This window comes from Epithele typhae (assembly GCF_022376455.1).
Source record: "Epithele typhae strain CBS 203.58 chromosome Unknown BXZ73scaffold_156, whole genome shotgun sequence".
NCBI classification, from domain to species: domain Eukaryota; kingdom Fungi; phylum Basidiomycota; class Agaricomycetes; order Polyporales; family Epitheliaceae; genus Epithele; species Epithele typhae.
The window spans coordinates 8,662-23,331 of NW_025954347.1; the positions used below are offsets into that span (position 1 = coordinate 8,662).

Below are 14,670 nucleotides of genomic sequence, written 5' to 3' on the forward strand. Positions count from 1 at the left end.
GATCAGCAAATGGACAAATGGCTAACACTGGGGGTAATCGAACCGTCAATATCACCCTGGGGAGCCCCTGCCTTCATCACATACCGCAACAATAAGCCTCGCATGGTTGTTGACTATCGTAGACTGAACGAGATGACCGTTCCGGACGAATTCCCATTACCGAGACAAGAAGACATCATGAAGGAACTGTCCGGAGCACAATGGCTGTCGACAATGGATGCCCTGTCAGGGTTCACACAGATCAGCATCGCAACGGAGGACAGACCCAAGACGGCGTTCAGAACTCACCGAGGTCTATATCAGTTCACGCGAATGCCCTTCGGCCTACGAAACGGGCCGAGTATCTTTCAACGCGAGATGCAACGCGTACTCGCTCCCTTCCTATGGATTTTCGCACTCGTCTATATAGACGATATCATTGTGTATTCAAAGACCTTCGGCGAACACGTCACCCACCTCGATCATGTCCTCCTAGCCATAATCCTCGCGGGCTTGACACTATCACTCCCGAAATGTCACTTCGCGTATCGTCAACTGCTCCTACTAGGTCAGAAAGTATCACGACTCGGGTTATCAACGCACCGAGACAAAGTACAGGCCATCCTTGATCTCGCACCGCCCAAGAACACAGCAGAACTGCACACGTTCCTGGGAATGATGGTGTACTTCTCGTCATACATACCCTTCTATGCGTGGATAGCGGCACCACTCTTCAATCTCCTGAAAAAGGAACGCGAATGGGAATGGGAAGACGTTCATCAAGAGGCGTTTGAGCTGAGTAAACAAGTACTCACGCAAGCCCCCGTTCGTGCACACGCTATGGCTGACCGTCCATACCGTGTATATTCGGACGCCTGCGACTATGGGTTGGCGGCTATCTTGCAACAGATCCAACCCATAGCCATACGAGACCTGAAGGGGACCAAGTTGTACGACAGACTGCGACAAACATACGAGAAAAAGGAACCCATACCTTCGCTCGTAGCGCAAGTTGCCAAGGGAGATCCGGACGTCCCTCCGACAGGTGACTGGGCAGAGGACTTCGAGGACACAATCGTCCACATCGAACGCGTCATAGCGTACTGGTCACGAATCTTGAAGCCAGCAGAAAGAAACTATTCCGCTACAGAGCGCGAAGCGTTAGCACTGCGAGAAGGACTAATCAAGTTTCAACCTTACATCGAGGGCACAAGCCCGATCCTTGCGATCACGGACCACGCGGCGCTGACCTGGGGGTGTTCCTTCCACAATGTCAATCGTCGTCTGCAGACCTGGGGAACGACGTTCGCTGCATTCCCCGGATTGCGAATCGTACACCGAGCTGGCCGAGTACACTCCAACGTAGACCCAGTCTCACGCCTTCGTCGACGCGTACCAGAACAGCGAGGGCCAAACGAGTTGGATGGTGTGGTACTTACATTGGGAGAACAAGCGGAAGACATTCTGAGGAACGCGTATGAGGAACTGGGTCCAAGGTTTGAGGAGAAACTGCTCACCGTTGCGTCCAAACACGTCAAGACCCTGAATACAGCAAATATCAGGGCCATCAACGTCGACACGGCAGTCGAGGACGCATCCGACCTGCCCAACTCGGGATACTGTGCCGCGACTACGCACTCGCTGCTGATTGGTTTTGCACCGGAGAACGCGGAAGCGTGGAAGCTTGCCTACCTACAAGACGAGTATTTCACGTCAGTATTGGCAGCGATACGAAACGACGATCCCGAGAAGCCTACATACTCTCAGTACTACCTCAGCGACGACGGGCTCTTGTACTTCGAGGACTGGAACGGGGCGAGCAAGCTGTGTGTACCGAAGGAGCTACGCACACAAGTGATGAGAGATTGCCACGATGAGAAGACAGAAGGAGCTCACGGAGGATATCACCGGACGTACAATCGCATAGCAACGGTTTACTTCTGGCCGCGCATGTGACCCCCTTCCCCCTCTGTAGCCGTCGGTAACGGCGGTACGACCCCGTCATGTTGCCGTCGGTAACGGCCATACGAGCTCGTACGAGCTCCGGTCGTGTAGACCGTCGGTAACGGTCGTACGAGCTCCGGTAGTGTAGCTGTCGGTAACGGTTGTACGAGCAGTGGTGGAGAAGTAATATACAATGCCAAATGTATCATTCTGGCTGTCGTTTGCGTGCTTTGAGGTCCTCTAGTGTGCTACATACGCGCAAGAACATCCCGCAGCCCCAGGGAAGCCAATACCGGGCTGATATAGCAGGGGATGCTGGTTCCGGTAGTGGCACGTCCCACTGCGTACATTGTGCCCTACTGCACCGTACGTTTCGGTAATGCGTTCGCTACGTTCCCCTGGGTCATACGAGCTCGGAACAGTCGTTTTTATCACCGTGCGTGCTGTGGTTGGCGCGGGGCATTGAAAACACTGCCCAGACTCGTACGAGCCTGTAGCCGTCTGTCACGGTCGTACGAGGCACCTGCGGTGTGCACCCGGAATATTGCGGTAATGGATTCGGCAGATGCGCGTGGTCGTACCGAACGTGGCGCATCCGATTACATTACCTTGCATGCTGTGGTTCACCCAGGGTAACAAAAACACTGCCCAGGCTCGTACGAGCCTGTAGCCGTCTGTCACGGTCGTACGAGGCACCTCCGGTGGGCACCCGGAATATTGCGATAATGGATTCTACAGGTGCGCAAAACCGTACTGAACGCAGCGCGCACAATTCCATTGCCGTGTGTGTTGTGGTTACAGAGGGAGAGTCAGAACAGTGCTCAGGCTCGTACAAGCCTGTACCCTGTCTCAGACAGTCGTACGAGTACCTCCGAGAGAGCGGACACCCGGAAATCTCGGCAATGCATGGCGTGCATTGCCGAAGGTTACCAGAACGCAGCAAACCTTATTTCGTCGCTTTGCGCACTGTAGTTAAGGCAGGAGAGTCAAAACAGTGTGCAGGCTCGTACGAGCCTGTACCCTGTGTGAGACGGTCGTACGAGTTGTTCCCTGGTGAACCTCGTTTTTTTTGGTAATGCTTTCGGTAGATGCGCACGGATAAGCTGAGAATACCGAACTCAATTTCATTGCTGTACCTGGTGTAGTTAAGGAGGTATTGTCGAAACAGTGTGCAGACTCGTACGAGTCTGTACCCCGTCTGGAACGGTCGTACGAGGTGCTCCTGGTGGGTATCAAAAATTTCCGGTAATGCATGCAATGCATTGCCGGAGATCACTGGAACACAGCGCACTTTGTTTTATTGCTGTGCGTGGCATGGTTAAGGTGGCGGAATTGAAACACTACAGAAGCTCGTACGAGCTTGTACCCTGTTTGAGACGGTCGTACGAGTTGTCCCCTGGTGAACCTCGTTTTTTTCGGTAATGGGTTCGGTAGATGCGCACAGGTGTGCCGAGAATAGCGCACTTGATTTTAGTGCTGTATATGCTCTGGTTGTGGCAGCGGAGTTCAAACAGTGCAAACACTTGTACAAGGTGTCCTCCAGTAAACACCCACTTTTTCCGGCAGTGCATTCATTACCGAGATTCCGGCAGTCCCTCCATTACCGAGTGTTTGGTCATCTGTGTGTATTACCACTCTCACAACCGAGGTTTTGACCACCTGTGCATATTACCGCTCTCACTGCCGAGTTTTTGATTGCCTGTATTCATTACCGAGTTTTTTGCACCCATTGCCGAGTTTTTGATCACCGGTATCAATCAGCAGTCCTCATTACCGAGTTTTTGACTGCCTGAATCCATCACCGAGTTTTTGGTCACCTCCGGACTTCAATGCCGAGTTTTTGACCACCGGTATCCATTGCTCGTCCTTCCGACTCCTCATTACCGAGTTTTTGGACACCTCCAGCCTTCAATGCCGAGTTTTTATTACTGAGGTCTGTAATCCCGGTGCTCACTGCCAGTGCTCTTGCTGACCTCTGGCCTTCAATGCCGAGGTTTGAATACCGAGATTGGTAATCCCGGTGCTCACTGTTGGTCCTCCGGCCTTCAATACCGAGTTTTTGTTACCGAGGTCGGCAATTGTGCTACCAGTGGTGCTCACTGTCTCAAACAGCGAGCTCACTGTCAGACACAGTGAGCTCAACATGTTACCCATCTCTGTATCTGTCCCTCATGTTTTTGGAATGCACCTCTGCATCACATCTGAATGTATTGCAGCACATTACAGCATATTTATATGAGTTGGTCTGCCTGTACTGAACACCTTCTACCTGAGAAGTCACCCTTCACAGCAGCATGTGTAGATGTTATTTCACCTCGCTGTTTTTTGGATCAGGGAGGAGCATGCAAGAGCTGTGGGTTTGCAAATTTGGAGGGCAGTAGCTGCAAAAGTGAGAGAACAGTGTGGTATGATATTTTAAAATGACATACCACACACAGAAATGGGATGGGAGTGTATCACATTCCGAACACCTGGATATATTCATAGACGATATTATGAATGCAATGCAGAAGAGAGCGCACAGAAATCAGGATTTCCGATGAAGATACAAGATATGTGTGGAAAGTGGAAGTTCTGAGAAAACACGACATGCATAAGTTCATGTGCAGACATGATATCAACATGCTGTTTGCTGCATCACAATTGGGTACTATTGGGGTGCTCAGATCGGAATTTCCAAGCTTATCGGTGATGAGATGTATATGGGGCATCATATGTCATTATTTCATGACATACATTATCCTGACACAGCATATGCTCCGATTAGAATGCGAAAACATGGAATAGAACAGGGTAGAACATAGCTATCCAACGCAGAAAAGACCTTGAAAAACGGTTGAGAATCAGTGGAGATGTGCAAGGTGAGCCAGAAGTGTGGTTGCAGTGAAAGCGAGGTCAGAGTACATTCAGCATAAACCACACTTCTGGCTCACCTTGCACATCTCCACTGATTCTCAACCGTTTTTCAAGGTCTTTTCTGCGTTGGATAGCTATGTTCTACCCTGTTCTATTCCATGTTTTCGCATTCTAATCGGAGCATATGCTGTGTCAGGATAATGTATGTCATGAAATAATGACATATGATGCCCCATATACATCTCATCACCGATAAGCTTGGAAATTCCGATCTGAGCACCCCAATAGTACCCAATTGTGATGCAGCAAACAGCATGTTGATATCATGTCTGCACATGAACTTATGCATGTCGTGTTTTCTCAGAACTTCCACTTTCCACACATATCTTGTATCTTCATCGGAAATCCTGATTTCTGTGCGCTCTCTTCTGCATTGCATTCATAATATCGTCTATGAATATATCCAGGTGTTCGGAATGTGATACACTCCCATCCCATTTCTGTGTGTGGTATGTCATTTTAAAATATCATACCACACTGTTCTCTCACTTTTGCAGCTACTGCCCTCCAAATTTGCAAACCCACAGCTCTTGCATGCTCCTCCCTGATCCAAAAAACAGCGAGGTGAAATAACATCTACACATGCTGCTGTGAAGGGTGACTTCTCAGGTAGAAGGTGTTCAGTACAGGCAGACCAACTCATATAAATATGCTGTAATGTGCTGCAATACATTCAGATGTGATGCAGAGGTGCATTCCAAAAACATGAGGGACAGATACAGAGATGGGTAACATGTTGAGCTCACTGTGTCTGACAGTGAGCTCGCTGTTTGAGACAGTGAGCACCACTGGTAGCACAATTGCCGACCTCGGTAACAAAAACTCGGTATTGAAGGCCGGAGGACCAACAGTGAGCACCGGGATTACCAATCTCGGTATTCAAACCTCGGCATTGAAGGCCAGAGGTCAGCAAGAGCACTGGCAGTGAGCACCGGGATTACAGACCTCAGTAATAAAAACTCGGCATTGAAGGCTGGAGGTGTCCAAAAACTCGGTAATGAGGAGTCGGAAGGACGAGCAATGGATACCGGTGGTCAAAAACTCGGCATTGAAGTCCGGAGGTGACCAAAAACTCGGTGATGGATTCAGGCAGTCAAAAACTCGGTAATGAGGACTGCTGATTGATACCGGTGATCAAAAACTCGGCAATGGGTGCAAAAAACTCGGTAATGAATACAGGCAATCAAAAACTCGGCAGTGAGAGCGGTAATATGCACAGGTGGTCAAAACCTCGGTTGTGAGAGTGGTAATACACACAGATGACCAAACACTCGGTAATGGAGGGACTGCCGGAATCTCGGTAATGAATGCACTGCCGGAAAAAGTGGGTGTTTACTGGAGGACACCTTGTACAAGTGTTTGCACTGTTTGAACTCCGCTGCCACAACCAGAGCATATACAGCACTAAAATCAAGTGCGCTATTCTCGGCACACCTGTGCGCATCTACCGAACCCATTACCGAAAAAAACGAGGTTCACCAGGGGACAACTCGTACGACCGTCTCAAACAGGGTACAAGCTCGTACGAGCTTCTGTAGTGTTTCAATTCCGCCACCTTAACCATGCCACGCACAGCAATAAAACAAAGTGCGCTGTGTTCCAGTGATCTCCGGCAATGCATTGCATGCATTACCGGAAATTTTTGATACCCACCAGGAGCACCTCGTACGACCGTTCCAGACGGGGTACAGACTCGTACGAGTCTGCACACTGTTTCGACAATACCTCCTTAACTACACCAGGTACAGCAATGAAATTGAGTTCGGTATTCTCAGCTTATCCGTGCGCATCTACCGAAAGCATTACCAAAAAAAACGAGGTTCACCAGGGAACAACTCGTACGACCGTCTCACACAGGGTACAGGCTCGTACGAGCCTGCACACTGTTTTGACTCTCCTGCCTTAACTACAGTGCGCAAAGCGACGAAATAAGGTTTGCTGCGTTCTGGTAACCTTCGGCAATGCACGCCATGCATTGCCGAGATTTCCGGGTGTCCGCTCTCTCGGAGGTACTCGTACGACTGTCTGAGACAGGGTACAGGCTTGTACGAGCCTGAGCACTGTTCTGACTCTCCCTCTGTAACCACAACACACACGGCAATGGAATTGTGCGCGCTGCGTTCAGTACGGTTTTGCGCACCTGTAGAATCCATTATCGCAATATTCCGGGTGCCCACCGGAGGTGCCTCGTACGACCGTGACAGACGGCTACAGGCTCGTACGAGCCTGGGCAGTGTTTTTGTTACCCTGGGTGAACCACAGCATGCAAGGTAATGTAATCGGATGCGCCACGTTCGGTACGACCACGCGCATCTGCCGAATCCATTACCGTGATATTCCGGGTGCACACCGGAGGTGCCTCGTACGACCGTGACAGACGGCTACAGGCTCGTACGAGTCTGGGCAGTGTTTTCAATGCCCCGCCCAACCACAGCACGCACGGGGATAAAAACGACTGTTCCGAGCTCGTATGACCCAGGGGAACGTAGCGAACGCATTACCGAAACGTACGGTGCAGTAGGGCACAATGTACGCAGTGGGACGTGCTACTACCGGAGCTGGCTTCCCCTGCTGTATCAGCCCGGTATTGGCTTCCCAGGGGCTGTAGAATATCGTTTTAATTGTTGTTGTACCAATTACAATGTACTAGGGTATGTAGGAGAGTTGGAAAAGCACTAAGCTATCAAGGGGAACTACCTGCCCCCCACATCTCGTACGACCGTTACCGACGGCTACATTACCGGAGCTCGTACGAGCTCGTATGGCCGTTACCGACGGCAACGCGGGCACCTCGTATGGGCGTTACCGACGGGCTACAGCACTGCCACCGAGTGCGCATGTCACGCGATATCAAGCACTTCACGGCGACATGCGATGTGTGTCAGAAGATCAAACCACGTCGACACGGAGGGGTTGGACTGCTTCGTCCTATCCCTATCCCGAGTCAGCCCTTCGAAGTCGTCTGTATGGATCACGTACCCGAGTTACCCCTTTCAGACGGTTACGACAACGTACTAACCATCGTCGACAAGCTGACGAAGTATGGGATGTTCATACCTACAACAACGACAACATCAGCGATCGAGACAGCAGACCTTTACTTCAAACACGTGGTTGCTCACTACGGACTACCTCGCCAGATCATCACCGATCGGGATGCAAAGTGGAGAAGCGATTTCTGGGGACAGCTCTGCAAGAACATGAACATCAAGCGAGCACTCACCACTGCGCATCATCCTCAGAGCGACGGACAGTCTGAGATTCTCAACCAGACCATCGAGATTGCGCTACGAGCGTACGTGTCAGAACAACGCGACGATTGGAGTCGACACCTCGACGCGCTCACCTTAGCGTACAACACGACACCACATTCAGCAACCAACTACGCACCTGCGTATCTCCTGCGGGGATACACTCCCATCACCGGCGCGACCATGCTATCCTCTCCACGCAGCGTTGCCAGGCCAACTCCTCGCGATTTGAGTGGGGGAGGGAGTCTGGGGGAGGAGAGTCCGCAAAGCGAACTGTCTAGACATCAAATCGCCGACGAGATGGCTGCACAATTCAGAGCAGATCAGCACCAAGCGCAACAAGCGATCAAACTGGCTCAAGCGTACCAGAAGAGAGCTTATGATAAGGGCCGACTCAACTATGAGTTCGAGGAAGGAGACTTGGTCTTGATCAACCCCCACAGTCTCGAGCTTCTGAGGAAGGAGACTGGAAGAGGACGCAAGTTACTAATGAAATTCGACGGCCCATTCGAAGTCATTAGAAAACTCAACGCAGTAGCGTATCAACTGCGACTACCCACCTCGTACAAGATCCACCCGGTAATCAATATCGCGCACCTGGAACCGTATCGATCGTCGCCACCAGAGTTTGGAGATCGACCAACGAAACGAATGAGTCGAGATAGCTTTGAAGAGCTGCCAGAAGAAGAAGTCGAGCGGATAGTTGGAGAGAAAGCCGTGCAAGGCAAAGACGGGCGTCGCAAGATACTCTACAAGGCGAGATGGGTGGGAAGACCCAGCCACGAAGACGAATGGCTCACACGGGATCAATTACGCAATGCTCCCGAAGTCCTGCAAGTGTGGGATCAGCGCGATAAGGGCCCAGCACGAGGAACACTCACCGATCAACACGAGACGAAGGAGAAGTCGGAGGCGCATGAGCCCAAGGGATCAGATAAGATTGAGTTGTCGATGCAACTTGTCCGAGAAGATCCAATCTCAACAGCGTCCGAAGCAGCACACCAGACAAAGCAAAGGATGAAACACACTACCGCTTCGAACACGGAGGAATGCCACTCACCACCGGGGAACATACGCATCAGCTCGCGTCTGCAAGAGAAGAAAGAAAAGAGGAGCGGAGTGCCACAGCCACGATATGGCGGACGACGAGGATAAGAAGACAGAACACCAGCGCTACTCGTCACCAGACGGAACTCATCGTCAACCAGCGCCGGCTCACTCGCAACCGCGACAAAACCCCTCTTCATCTTCATCATGCCCTCCACTCTCGAACGGGAATCCGGTCGTATGGGATTGCCCTTCTACCTCTTCGCTACGATCCTCCTCTTCAACTTAGACGTCGCGGCATTAGCGCTCACGCGGGATCTTCGCGTCAACGACGATGACACGTGCGAGCTCCAAGTCACGCTTTCCGCCACCCTCCACGAACGCCTTCTTTATCTCCTCCGAGTCGTCCGCCTTGCTTCCAACGCTATCGTCCCCGACGAGATCGCCGCCAGCGCCGATGTGGACTTCAATCTCGCGGCTCTCTCCGAGCTCGGATCAGACTTTCCTCCTTTCCCCGTCCTCCTCTTCCTACAATGTTACCCGGACTACAACCAACTCTCCAGACCAACCCCTCGATCCGTCTGGGCGAAAACCTGGTACGACTACCAGCAATGCGCGCACGCATCCATGGACTGGATCGCGAGAGCCATGCGGACCTCGGTCGGGACTCACGGAGAGATGTCTGCTTGGAGGTGGACCCCGCATTCGTTCTCGCCCTCGTGGGTGATAATCGGAGAAGATTACGGCGACGTACTCTCGGCGAGGAGTCTCCAGAAGACTTGTCTAGGCGCGGATCTCATCGCCGAGGCGATGCGAAGCCGTGGCATCCTTCGCGCCATCGCCAACGTCCTCGGAGTCGCCGACATCTACGTCCTGGTCTACTGCGACGACATCCTCGTTGTAAACGCGAACCCCGGCGTTCTTCACGGGTTCGACCTCGTCTCCGTAGTATCCGGAGTTATCACCGAGTACGAGAGAGCTCGTCGCCCCGGCCGGTTTCTCTGGACTGTCACGCCGCGGTCGACTACACATGGATTAGTACCGACTCTATCCATGACTCCGCTCGAAGTCGGCATGGACGTTGATTAGCTTACTCTGCTCCCTTTTACGTTCTTCGAGATTCGATTCTACGCTGGGGGAGGCATGTCATGGGACGAGTCTAGATTAGATTAGATATGTTAGCGTAATCTCTCTCTCTCGTCCGGATCAGTTCTTTGTTCCGTTCATGTATATAAACGCGCTCCGCAGGAGCGCGGCACGATCCTCACTCTACTCTTTACCACCATCAGTCCGTGTGTGTTTCTTTGTCCGTTCGTCCGTCCCTTAAGTCTCGTTCATCGCGTCGCCTCGAACACTCGAGCGACGATCCAAGGGCTGTAGCCTTCTCTCGAAGAGCGCCCTGTCTGAACAACTGAGTGACTACGACGATCGTCAGGAGGAATCCTACGAACCGCTTCGCTGGAACTTAACAGGTTCCAGAACATCCAGCCCGCTCCGAGATCGACATTATCCCTGCGCAGGAAGTCGAGGACGTATTTGTAAGTCTTCTTGTGAAGGGGCGGTAGGCAGTACCCAAGGGGGCGCGGTCGCTCCTCCTACAGACGAAAGTCAGATGTTGTCAGCTAGATGATGCAAAAGCGCACCTTGACCCATACGAAGACAGGCACGACGCCCTTCAAAAAGCGAAACTCGGCAAGAGGAGCCGCCAGAAACTCGTTGTTGGCGGTATCCTGAGCGTACAACTCCGCTCCCAGGCCGATACACCGCCCGCTCGCCCGTCCCCCACGAACCAGCACGCTGCGGGTTTGATTGGTGACCGAAATCTTAGCGTCTGATACGTTCCCCAAGATCCAGTTGGCGCGGGATCCCCATACCATGAGCTTTCCCTCAGTGCCCGCGCGCTCCTCCACGAGACGGATGCCTTTGAGAGCGACGTCGGAGGGCATAGCGACGTCTCTGTACGTAGACTTCGGGTTGCCACCCCCCTGGTGCCGTACGTAATCAACTACAGGACTCTAGGGAAACAGTTCAGAAGACTTACCCAGGGCCATATCATGAACCTAACGCTCCCCGTCTTCGTCTCGTCGACGTCCTGCGTGGGTGGGCCAAGAGGGACATGGCCGGCCTCGGCCTCGACAGGGTCTTCGTTCATTCCAGGCGGGAAATGGACCGTGGCGTTGTCGATTGAAATGACGTCGGGTTGAGTAAAAATTGCTTCATGGGGGATAGTCGTTGGGGGAGTGGAGTGGACGCTTTCAGGAGCGGGCGAGCAGGATTCATCCATATCGGAGGTAAGGAGGAAGTGGAGGGATCTGAAATTTTGGCGCACTCGAAACGCATACACGCCACCCGAGCCCACACCGGCGCTTGAAAGCGCGACGACGCGACGACGTCCCACGCGACGACGACCGAGGTACCTGTTCACTTTCGCTACTAAGATGATCGCTTAGGTCGACGTTCGCTTCTACGATACCGTTTAATGGCTACGTATATGTATTATCTACTTCGCGGCTCCACTGGTCCCCTTCTTGCCTCGACCCTTCCCTGTCGTCTCCTGCATACCGCCAACGGTCGTTGAGATCTTCTTGCTCTTCGCGTCCGACCTACTCTCGAAAGTTAGACGCGAGACTGGCTCATGGGTTGTCAACTCACGTTTCGAGAGCTTGACCGGCGCGTTTCGCGCCGCGCTTGGTCGAACTGCTGCTCCCGCGCTTCTTCTCAAGCTCATCCAGGATCCGATTTGACCTGATCCATGGTTCAGTTCAACGTAGCAATAGACACGAAAATGCCACTCACTCTTCGGCGTCCTTCAGCCTACGACTCTTCTGGCGTGCTCGCGGTGCGTGCTCGGTGTCCGCAGGGGCCGCGCCTGCAGCCTGAGACTCAGGCGCGCGTTCGGCGTTGGCGTTGGCCGTGGGCACGGCGGAGCGGGGGTGCAGACTTGGTCTTGGGATTCCTTGCACGCGGAGGGTCGGTGGTGGGGTCGGAGACCGGAAGAGCCATCGGGACTTGGGCAGGGCCTTCTTCAGGGCCTTCGCCGGAGTCTTTGACGGGGCCTTCTTAGACGACGTCCGCGTTGCATCTGTGACGGTCGCGGGCGTGGCGTTGACGTCGGCGGGGGCGTAGCGTCGGCTTCGGTAGCAGGCGTGGGTTGGCCTCGTCGGGGGGCGGTGTTGGCGTCGGTCGGGGGGTCGCGGGTATCGTCCGAGCGTCAGCGTGGGGGGGGGGGGGGCGCGCGCGGTCGCGTGTGGGGGGGCGGGGCGCAGCGTTCGGGCGCAGCGTGTGCATCGGGCGGCGCTCTGTGTGGTGTTGGGGGCGGGCACGGCGTCATAGGTGGTAGCGACTTCCAACGTGAATGCCACCTGGGAAGTCGCATGCGTGACGACGTCCTCCTCAGGGAGATCAACTGCACGAGAGATGCGTGTTAGCGTGGACGACAACGCGGACGAGAGGCGTTCGTGGAACGCATCAGGGTCCATCATCCACGCTAGTACCTCGTCGGAACACACTATGAGGCGGTGACTCCGACTGGCAAACGAAACCACATACGTTGTGATATGTTGAGGGGGTCGTCATCAACATCTAGGAGGAAGTCCGCTACACGAGCAGGCGCTTTAGGATGCGGCTTCATAAGTATCTCACAACGACGTACGGGTCGCGGACTCGCTCATGGCCGCGTGCTCTTCGTCTGGGACCGAGCCACCTTCGGAGGTGTCGCCTGAACGAAGTAACGACAATGATTAGAAAGCACTGAGTCATTGCCAAAGTGCTCACCGCTCGTGTGCGACTTTGGCGGCACGCCGCTTTGACAGACGGTTGTCACGACTTCGTTGGTTTGCTCCGCTAAAACCGATATCAGACGCGGAACAGGGAGTCGAAGAGTGACGCACCATTTATGCTGGAGTAAGCCCACACATAGATCAGGGACGTCAGTTCCTCTGTAGATATTCTCAGCCTTGTGCATAGATACGTCCAGAGGGTCTCCTTCGTCCTCGAGACCCCATTCTCAATGCTGGATGGCACGTTAGCGTTAGAGGCGGCGAGAAAAGAACACGGCTCACATTTCAACCTTGACGCCGGAGTCGTTAGGCCCGCACAGGATAGTGGTGACGAAACAGTCGGTAGCCTTGATACGGCCTCATGGAACTTGATCGTGGACTCGGGGAGCATATCGCGAGCACTACATGTTGAGATGATCTCGCTGTAACTCAAAATGCGAAGGACGTACTCACAACGACTTATCACCGTTATTCATCGCCTCAACCCTCCTCGCCGTCTCTTCCTGAGCGGCATCGATGTACGGTTGCTGCTCCTCTTGAGAGAGGTTGTTCCATTCGTCGCGATACTCCTTCATGATCTCGTGAATGACGCCTTGCCTCTTACCTTTGTTGCCAGACGCCTCTGCCACGGAGGCATCGCCGACATCGTCCTGCTCCCATTCACCACCGAAGGCCAGCTCCGAGTCGGTTGTGTCACCGTTTACGCCCAGGTCATCTTGAACGCTGATGACTTGCCCAGCTGTGCTCTCCCGAGCGCGCTTGTCCTGCTCGGCACGTTGTGCGGCGTAGATATGGACGGGCTGGCGCTTCTGGGGGACGCGATTGAAGGAAGGGAGATCAATGACGACGACCGGGGCGGGGCGTGGTGTTGCGTGATGGGCTTTGCTCGCCTTGGTCAAGAAGTACTGCAACAAGAGTCAGTAAGCGCACCCTGAGGTGAGGGAAGTACGGACTTTACGAATAACGCCGAGCCTTGCGTTGTATTGCGACTCCGTCTCCTGCTCCTGACGCCGTCCGAGGGGGTCCATCTTGAAGAGACGAGTGAGAACGTCGCGATGGCCTCGTTGATGCCGACGTGCTGGATCGCCAGATTCTCCGCATCTTCGGGGGACAGGTACTCCTTAGGGGCCAAAGTCTTGTTCGGGTTGGTCAGGAGTGGAGCGATGCGATCGCTGGTCCATTGCTTGGAGAGCCAACCCTGGATATCTTCGGTGACTTCCGGAGCACCGGGCTTGCGACCACGAATCTTGACCTTCGCCGCCTCGTCGGAAGGAAGGAGTGAAGGCTTGCGACGACGAGCCTTGGCGGCCTTGCCGTTCTGAGAGGGCGGCATGTCTGAGGGGAGGGGAAAGGGGAAGATAAAATTTCGAAAACAACGAGATTCCGCACTCACGTGATCTCGTCCCACCAAAGGCTTCAGCCGCGTCTGGTTCAGCGCCAACGTAACAATGGCGGGTCGCTTCTAAACCTCACGGAGAAGCTACAAAGGAGCGGGACAGTTAATCTTCAGGCCAGGCGACGACCATGTGCTGCATAGCGAGCCTTGGTGTAGTACTACTGTTATGAGAGTCAGCCAGTGTACCCTGAGGCGAGGGAAGTACGAACCTTACGCATGATACCGTGTTTGGGCTCCGTCTCCGGGTGCTAGCGCCGTGCGAGAGTGTGATTCATAAGGAGATTCAGAAGGACGTAGGCATTGAGCTCGTTGAAGTCGACTGTCCTGATGGTGATCATCTTGAAAGGAAAGAAGAATC

At 53.6% G+C, this 14,670-nt stretch overlaps 2 protein-coding genes across 2 annotated transcripts; both read right to left on the minus strand.

The window, feature by feature from the left end:
* Positions 1-10,460: 10,460 nt before the first annotated feature.
* Positions 10,461-11,421, minus strand: BXZ73DRAFT_108348 (uncharacterized protein; the record flags this gene model as incomplete). Its single annotated transcript, XM_048017140.1, has 5 exons — positions 10,461-10,536; positions 10,608-10,732; positions 10,781-10,867; positions 10,928-11,122; positions 11,179-11,421. 5 exons carry the CDS (start codon positions 11,419-11,421, stop codon positions 10,461-10,463), a joined length of 726 nt encoding a protein of 241 aa, XP_047871170.1.
* A 216-nt stretch (positions 11,422-11,637) lies between these two features.
* BXZ73DRAFT_108349 (uncharacterized protein) lies at positions 11,638-14,249 on the minus strand (the record flags this gene model as incomplete). The annotated part of the gene is made up of 12 exons (XM_048017141.1): positions 11,638-11,740; positions 11,790-11,882; positions 11,934-12,543; positions 12,687-12,734; positions 12,790-12,855; positions 12,912-12,980; positions 13,028-13,035; positions 13,108-13,149; positions 13,199-13,206; positions 13,272-13,317; positions 13,370-13,821; positions 13,875-14,249. The coding sequence occupies 12 exons, from the start codon at positions 14,247-14,249 to the stop codon at positions 11,638-11,640; spliced, it is 1,920 nt and encodes a 639-aa protein (XP_047871171.1).
* Positions 14,250-14,670: the final 421 nt, after the last annotated feature.